This window comes from Heterodontus francisci, chromosome 7 (assembly GCF_036365525.1).
Source record: "Heterodontus francisci isolate sHetFra1 chromosome 7, sHetFra1.hap1, whole genome shotgun sequence".
Taxonomy (NCBI): domain Eukaryota; kingdom Metazoa; phylum Chordata; class Chondrichthyes; order Heterodontiformes; family Heterodontidae; genus Heterodontus; species Heterodontus francisci.
The window spans coordinates 55,040,980-55,050,141 of NC_090377.1; the positions used below are offsets into that span (position 1 = coordinate 55,040,980).

At 42.0% G+C, this 9,162-nt stretch overlaps 1 protein-coding gene across 5 annotated transcripts in view; it reads left to right on the plus strand.

Annotated features, from left to right (window-relative positions):
- cobll1b (cordon-bleu WH2 repeat protein-like 1b) overlaps positions 1-7,910 on the plus strand; it is a 235,779-nt gene extending 227,869 nt beyond the window's left edge. For all 5 annotated transcript variants that reach the window (XM_068035220.1, XM_068035221.1, XM_068035222.1 and 2 more), the window contains one exon: positions 5,435-7,910. In XM_068035220.1, coding sequence (XP_067891321.1) covers positions 5,435-5,662 — 228 coding nt within the window. In that variant the 3' untranslated portion in view covers positions 5,663-7,910. The remainder of the gene's footprint in view (positions 1-5,434) is intronic.
- The last annotated feature ends 1,252 nt before the right edge of the window (positions 7,911-9,162 follow it).

A 9,162-nucleotide genomic window follows, 5' to 3' on the forward strand; every position in this document is an offset into this window, starting at 1 on the left:
ATGATTCAGGTGGAGCCCGTCCCATCAGAACAGTTCCCTCCTTCCCCTGTACTGGTGCCATTGTCCCATGATTTTGAACCCATTTCTCCCACACCAATCTTTGAGCCACGCATTTACCTCTTTAATCTTATTGACCCTGTGCCAATTAGCTCGTGGCTCAGGTAGTAATCCGAAGATTATTACCTTTCTGGTGCTGCTTTTTAATTTAGCCCCGAGCTGCTCATATTCCCTCAGCAGAACCTCTATCCTTGGTACCTATGTGGACCACGACAACTAGATCTTTCCCCTCCCACTCCAAGTTCCTCTGCAGCCCAGATGAGAGATCCTGAACCCTGGCACCAGATAGGCAACACAGCCTTCGGGACTCACGATCCTGGCCACAGAGAAGAGTGTCTATGCCCCTAACTATACTAACCCCGATTACGACTACATTTCTCTTTTCTCCCCCCACTACGGAGTAAGAATCTCAAACTTGTTGGACAAGAACAAGGGCTGAGGCTCCTGCAACACTACCTCCTGGATCCCTCTACCTGCCTCACTCATAGTCACACCCTCCAGTCCCTGACCACTGGCTGAATTCAAGTTAGTTAATCTAAGGGGTGTGACAGTCTACTGAAACAGTGTCCAGTTAAGTCTCCCCCTCCTGATGTGTCGCAGTGTCCGAAGCTCAGACTCCAGCTCATCAACTCTGAGCCGGAGTTCCTCGAGCAACCAACACTTGCTACAGATGTGGTCACTAGGAACCACAATGGGTTCTGCTAGCTCCCACATCATGCAGGCACAATACATCACTCGGCCCTGCATCTCGATTTTATTTAATTTGATTTTAATTTGTTTTTTAAATTTCCGACTGGTCTTTAGTTTTTTAATCCGCTTTAGGTTTTAGTTTATATACTAATAAATCAATCAGGTCTTACTCTATATTTGATTTCAATTAAATTAAAAGCTTACCTGAATACCGACCCCAGCTGCTTTCTGTTTCCCTGCTCTCATTGTTGAATGTGACGTCACTCTGATGTCACTTTCCGATTTTCCCCGGGGTCTGCTCCCGCTGTGTTTTTTTCTCTTCCTCTCTGTCTCTGGTCTCAGAGTTCTTGGTGTGTTTTTTAAAGCTCTGCTCTTGCTGTGTTTTTTCTCGCTCTCTTCTCAAAGGAGAACAGCCACAGCTTCTCTAATCTATTCATGTAACTGGTCACTCATCCCTGGAACCATTCTCGTAAATCTTTTCTGCACCCTGTCTAAAGCCTTTACATCCTTCCCAAAGTGCAGTGCCTGAAATTGGTCACAATTCTCCAGTTGAGGCTGAACCAGAGTTTTGTAAAGGTTTATCATAACTTCCTTGCTTTTTCACTCTGTGCATCTGTTTATAAAGCCCAGGATCCCGTGTGCCTTTTTAACCAATTTCTCAACCTGCCCTGCCACCTTCAATGATTTGTGCATATATACTCCCAGTCTCTCTGTTCCTGCAAACCCCTTTAGAATTGCACCCTTTATTTTGGCTCTCCTCGTTCTTCCTACCAAAATGTACCACTTCACACTTCTCTGCATTAAATTTCATTTAAATGCATCTTGACAAATACATGAATAGGATGGGAATAGAGGGATACGGACCCCGGAAGTGCAGAAGGTTTTAGTTTAGACAGGCATCAAGATCGGCGCAGGCTTGGGGGGCCGAATGGCCTGTTCCTGTGCTGTACTGTTCTTTGTTCATCTGCTACATGTTTGCCCATTCCAGCAACCTGTCTCTGTCCTCTTGAAGTCACGATCCACCCCACAGTTCACAATACTTCCAAGTTTTATGTTATCTGTAAATTTTGAAATTGTGCCCTGTGCACCCAAGTCTAGGTCATTAATATATATCAAGGAAAGCAGTGGTCCTAAATCCAATCCCTGGGAACCCCAGTATATACATTCTTCCTGTCCGAAAAACAACCATTCACCAGTACTCTTTCTCTTTCCTGTCACTCGGCCAGCTTCGGATCCATGCTGCCACTTTCTCTGTTCTTCCATGGGCTTCAACTTTGCTGGCAGGTCTATTATGTGGTACTTTAGAAAACGCCTTTTGAAAGTCCATTTACACCACATCAACCCTTTCTGTTACCTTATAAAAACTCAATTAAGTTAGTTAAACACAATTTGCCTTTAACAAATGTGTGCTGGCTTTCCTTGATTAATCAGCCTTTGTCCAAATGACTGTTAATTTTGTATTGGATTACCATCTCTAAAAGATTTCCCACCACTGAGTTTTGAGAGACTCCAAAAGAAATGAAGAATGGCAGGACATTAGGAATGTGTTGCAAAATCAGTTTGTATCAACAATGTTTTTATCTGCAAAGATGTTAAACATTTTGGTTTTTGGCTGGAAAGCCAGTCACACACAATTTTCCTTATATATTATAAAATTATTGAAGGTACTTTTCATCAGTTATGATTTTAAAAGATGAAATTTCAAGAAAGGGCCACGATGGTCTCACTTAAAGGTATTCCTTCAATAGACTGTTTGCATAGGATAACACTAAATGGTTAATCTTGGCTTTGATGCTTCAAAATAAATTACAAATGATCCTGGTTATTTATAGGCCATTATCTACCATATGCTGTAATTATCCTACAAACTAAGAATAAGCTATACTCCCCAACTCATGGGTGCCTCCTTATAACATTTAATTTCAGTGAATCACGGAATAATACAGTGCAGAAGAGGCCCTTCGGCCCATCGAGTCTGCACCGATGCATTAAAGACACCTGACCTGTCTACCTAATCCCATTTGCCAGCACTTGGCCCATAGCCTTGAATGTTATGATGTGCCAAGTGCTCATCCAGGTACTTTTTAAAGGATGTGAGGCAACCCGCCTCTACCACACCCCCCAGGCAGTGCATTCCAGACCGTCACCACCCTCTGGGTAAAAAAAGTTCTTCCTCAAATCCCCCTTAAACCTCCTGCCCCTCACCTTAAACTTGTGTCCCCTCGTAACTGACCCTTCAACTAAGGGGAATAGCTGCTCCCTATCCACACTGTCCATGCCCCTCATAATCTTGTACACCTCGATCAGGTCACCCCTCAGTCTGCTCCAGCGAAAACAACCCAAGCCTATCTAACCTCTCTTCATAGCTTAAATGTTCCATCCCAGGCAACATCCTGGTGAATTGCCTCTGCACCCCCTCCAGTGCAATCACATCCTTCCTATAATGTGGCGACCAGAATTGCACACATTACTCCGGCTGTGGCCTTACCAAAGTTCTATACAACTCCAACATGGCCTCCCTGCTTTTGTAATCTATGCCTCGATTGATAAAGGCAAGTGTCCCATAATCCTTTTTCACCACCCTATTAACCTGCCCTTCTGCCTTCAAAGATCTATGGACAAACACATCAAGGTCCCTTTGTTCCTCAGAACTTCCCAGTGTCAGGCCATTCATTGAATACTTCCGTGTCACATTACTCCTTCCAAAGTGTATCACCTCACACTTTTCAGGGTTAAATTCCATCTACCACTTTTCTGCCCATTTGACCATCCCGTCTATATCTTCCTGTAACCCAAGACACTCAACCTCACTGTTAACCACTTGGCCAATCTTTATTGGCCTACTGATCCTACCCTGCACATAGTCTATATCATTTATATAAATGACAAACAATAGGGGACCCAGCATAGATCCCTGTGGTACGCCACTGGACACTGGCTTCCAGTCACTAAAACAGACGTTTGTCATCACTTTCTGTCTCCTACAGCTAAGCCAGCTTTGAATCTACCTTATCAAGTTACCCTGTATCCCATGTGCATTTACTTTCTTGATAAGTCTCCCATGTGGGACCTTGTCAAAGGCTTTGCTGAAATCCATGTAAACTACATCAACTGCACTACCCTCATCTACACACCTGGTCACATGCTCAAAAAATTCAATCAAATTTGTTAGGAATGACCTCCCTCTGACAAAGCCATGCTGACTATTCCTAATCAAATTTTGCCTCTCCAAGTGGAGATAGATTCTCTCCTTCAGAATTTTCTCCAATAGTTTCCCTACTACTGACGTGAGACTCACTGGTCTGTAGTTCCCTGGCTTATCTCTACTACCTTTCTTAAATAGTGAGACCACATTAGCTGTTCTCCAGTCCTCTGGCACCACCCCTGTGGCCACAGAGGAATTAAAAATTTGGGTCAGAGCCCCTGCAATCTCCACCCTCGCCTCCCAGATCATCCTGGGACACAAATCGTCCGGACCTGGAGATTTGTCCACTTTGAAGCCTGCCAAAACCTCCAATACCTTGTCACTCCCTATGACAATTTGCTCAAGAACCTCACAGTCTCTCTCTCTCTCTAAGTTCCATATCTACATCCTCATTCTCTTGGGTGAAGACAGATGTGAAGTATTCATTCAATACCCTACCAATGTCCTCTAGCTCCACCCACAGATTTCCCCTTTGGTCCCTAATGGGTCCTACTCTTTAATAAAAGCAAAATACTGCAGATGCTGGAAATCTGAAATAAAAGCAAGAAATGCTGGAACCACTCAGCAGGTCTGGCAGCATCTGAGGAAAGAGAAGCAGAGTTAACGTTTCGGGTCAGTGACCCTTCTTCGGAAGAAGGGTCACTGACCCGAAACGTTAACTCTGCTTCTCTTTCCTCAGATGCAGCCAGACCTGCTGAGTGGTTCCAGCATTTCTTGTTTTTATTTGGGTCCTGCTCTTTCCCTGGTTATCCTCTTCCCATTGATATACTTATAGAATATCTTGGGATTTTCCCTACTTTTACCAGCCAGGGCTTTCTCATATCCCCTCTTTGCTCTCCTAATTGCTTTCTTGAACTCCATCCTACACTTTCTGTACTCCACTAATGCTTCCGTTGATTTGCTCTCCTTGTATTTGCTAAAAGCCTCTCTTTTCCTTCTCATCGTACCCTGACTGTTTCTGGTCATCCAGGGTTCTCTAGGCTTGTTGCTCCTACCTATTACCCTAGAGGGAACATGTTGGGCCTGTACCCTCCCCATTTCCTTTTTGAATGCCCCCCACTGCTCTTCTGCAGATTTCCCGACAAGTAACTCTTTCCAGTCTACCTTGGCCAGATCCTGCCTTATATTACTAAAATTCGCTCTCCCCCAATCCAAAACCAACTTGTCAAGTGCAATAATTCACTATTATGGTGAGTAGGGTGTATGTTCATTGGTTGAGTGTATGCTGTTTGCTCGGAAGAAGAGGCAGGCATTTCCTTATAAAATTGAAAGAAACATTCAAGGGTGCATCTCACTGAGCTGCTCTGGCATATATGCATTAGAGCTGGTTAGCTGCATATATTTCAGTTAGGAAGTTACGCAGAAGGTAGGGGGGGAAAGATGGATTAAAGTCTGATTTTTGTCTTAACACTTTCAGAATTTGTCACATTTTGCAGCAAGTTGATGCATTCTGAATTGTAGTTGTCTTGTAATCTTTTACAGACTTTGTCTCCTGAAAGAGAAACAAAAAAGGATTTCTACAATGAAACGGCAGGAACCCAGACACAGCACATACAACCACAGTTGCCATCTCCTTCAAGAAAATCAAAACCTACTTTAATTTCCCAAATCAGTGATCCACGGGAAAGTCATCAAGCTGTACTGGATGCTATTCACTCAGGAGAAGGAGCTGCCAAACTTAAAAAGGTGGACACATTACCCACAATGTAACTACATGCATTAATAATTTACTAAAATTAAGTTTATCGACTATATTTTGAAATGTATTCAATGAAAACTTAGAAATTGTCCAGCGATTATTAAACTCTTAAAGCACACAGTCATCAGTATCTTCTTGCACTATACATTGCATTTCACTGGAATATGAGGAGTTCGGTCTCGAAATTGATGATGTGATAACTCAACTGTAGTTGTGAACCTAAAAATACAAATACTATATATTGTATGTGAAAATTATGTGCACTTATCAAACTAATCCCAAGTTCACACCTTTAATATAATTTCAGTACAAAATCTACATTTTTTGCATACAAATTTTATGCTGTACATAAAAAGATACAATAATAGTAAAAGCATTTTTGTAATGAGGACTAAAATATTTTAAATGCAATTGAAAAATATATCTATTTTGCCATATTTTTTTAAAATCCAATTATTGTCTTCAGATTTTCAGGCTAAAATAATTTATAATATGCCTTCCAATTGTTCAAACATGTACCACAAACAAGCCAACCAATATTTTGGTTTCCCTGGTGGACATTCAGCAGTGTTGTATTTCCACATTGTAATTTCAGGTCTCTGTTGTTCGTAAAACTATAATAGGGCTGGATTTTTCTGGCCCTGTGGTGGCGAGCTTGGAGATAGTTGTGGTGGGGAGGAGGGTCAGGAAAATAGCAGAGAGCTATGTTGGAAAGGCTCGCCAATACATTCCCACCAGCAGGGAAGTTTACCAAGGGCAGACGGGAACACAGATCAGCTGCCTGCACCATGGAGGAAGGCAGCCAATTTAAATAATTAAGGCTCCAATTAGGGGCGTTTAGCAGGCTCACTAGAATTTTGCCGCCGGCGGAGCAATGGAGGCAGTCTCCCTGTGGCAGGCTAGGGAACGATCAAAGCCAGAGGCTCCATGCCCCAAAGAGGGGGCCATGGGCAAGAAAGCTGCACCCACAACCCAATTATTCCACCTGGAGGGGTTTCCCCGAGGGGCCAAACGGCTTCACCACTCAGAATTTTTAATTCAAATGCACGCCTCCCAGGGTGCCTCCATGTCGAGGCCGGCAGCTTTGGGAGTCCACCGGCTGTCCTTAATAGGACGTTCAGCAAGGATGTGGGAGATTGTGCCGTCAGGTGCTGCCGGCAGGTGGGCTTGGGATCCCCATTTGATTCTGACAGTGTCCCAAAACCTGTGGTAAAATCCAGCCTAGGTCTCTAAATGGAATCTCTGCAGTGAATCCTTCCTTCTCCATCAAGTGGAAGCATTTATGGGATCACTTGGCTTGCACTTTACTGCAAATTCAAAGCCAAATCAATAGGTACTTGATTGTGTCATAAAAATGAAAAAAAAAATATCAAATATTTGGTGGAAGCTTTCTGTAGATAGAAATGATCATGTTCTGTTACTAAACTGTTACAAGCACATCTGTTATATGAAGTGTTATGCGAAGGAATACATGCAGTGGATTAAAATTGATATATATCTTCTGTCTTTCATGTTTCAAAGATTAATTTGATCCAAAAATATCAGTTGATGAATTACTTGTAAAGAAATCGGTAGTTCAGATAAAGGCTTAACTTGTTTTGCTTCTTAATGTGGAAGTAAACTGAAATAATTGAAAGTAATGTATCTAATCACTGTTTGAAGCAATTAATACACTGTGTCTATATTCAAAGCTTTACTGAATCTTGGGAAAGTTTTTTTGGGGGAAGGGAATTCTAATGTATAAAATGACTTATGTTAGCTGATTTATAAGTAATGCTTGTCTTTGCAAAGATTATGGAATATTTATGTTGAAGTAAAAACACTGTCACTATTACTTGGTGTTATAGTCGGATATGTCCACTTTCACATTTGCAATATATTTTCTGATTTAGCACTGTATTTAAGAATTAACTTCTTAAGTCCTGCAATATTCAATGTTTCCATTTCTGTACACTAACAGCATTTATAATACATATTTAAAACTTTAATTTTTTACCTGCCAAATTATCTTTAAATCTACATTCTCAATGTAAAACTAGAGGGATCTATTTGTACCTAGTTTGTAAGTGAATTATTTTTGTTAAGCACTAAGTAATGGAGATCTGAAAGATTATAAATAAATGGAAGCTGATCCAATTTCCTGGGTACTAATTTTGGAACTACTACTTTCCTACTTAACTGTATGTGCTAGTCTCAGCTGTAGAGATACTGGAGATGGACTGTTGCAGTCCTTTTTGTAGAAGTTCAAGTCCACTATTAAAAATGTAATTGAATTTTGTTAGTGATGGAGTTGTACTGATAGTTGCAAAGTGCACAATAATCTTTCCAACAGCATACAAAGAGCCACATCTCCCAACACCAACATCTTTGTCTTACTCACAGGGGGTTTAGTTTTTATATTACAAATTATTTTCAAAAATCTAATTTAAAAGTGGCATACCTGAAAGCATGGTGAGGACGGGGCACTCCTCCACCTGTGCACACTCTCTCCCTTGCATTCTGCACCCTGTTTTCCTGCAAAGACAGGAGAGAGAGATAAGGCAATGCTGCCCCCCTCACCGATGCCAATGGTTCATCTAAATGAGAAGCTGTATCAGTGCTGCTAGGTCCTCAACAGCGCTGGAACTCTGGGCCTTGCTGATGAGTCAGTAATTCCTTGGGTGCACATTCCTGCCATGTTCAGGAGCACCATGGACCCACAGGTTGCTCAGCTTGTGTGTCTGCCGGTGACTGCAGACCTGGAGCCCTGTCATCTGGGTATCGCGTTGCACTCACCTTGCCAGAGCGAGGGAGGACATTAAACCTTTGGCGACCCTGCACCTAGATTCTCTGGATAACACTGTGACTACTGACATTTTCTGCCACCTCCAGCCAGGCTTACTTAGTTTGAGTGGATGGCTGGAAATAAGACCCCTCACCTCTCTCACTACCTCCAACATAACCTCAAGGGCTGCATCAGAAAACCGTTGTTAAATGCCCAATTTAGCTCAGTTCTGAATGATGTTGCATACCTAGTCCCATGTATGTTAATTATGCATTGAAGCAGTAATTGCATAATTACAGTACAACATCAAAGATGGAGTTGGACACATACACTAATACTCTGTTCACAAAAGCTAAGTTAAATGCAACTAATACCATCACAAGATTAGGCATTAAAAATTACAGTAGACACTTAAACAGAAGCTACTAATTGACACATTTAAGTACTTGAAGGCACAAATGTAACAAGTTTATTGCAGCATCCCTGTTGCAGCTGGGTTTGCTTGATTACAGAATAACAAAGCTATGTTGCAATTTAGGAGGTTACTATATGGCTTAGCAATGTTAAGTTTATTATTCATATTCAACATGTTGCTGACATGTTGAGTATACAGGCTATCTCCACAATAGGGTGTCTTTCTGCTAGTTTGCTTTTGTGGCACCAGCTGTTGGAATCTCGGTTTCACCCTGGCGACGGCAGCAACAAGTTGTTATCTGTGGTGGTGATGGTTGGTCCTTGGTTATCGTC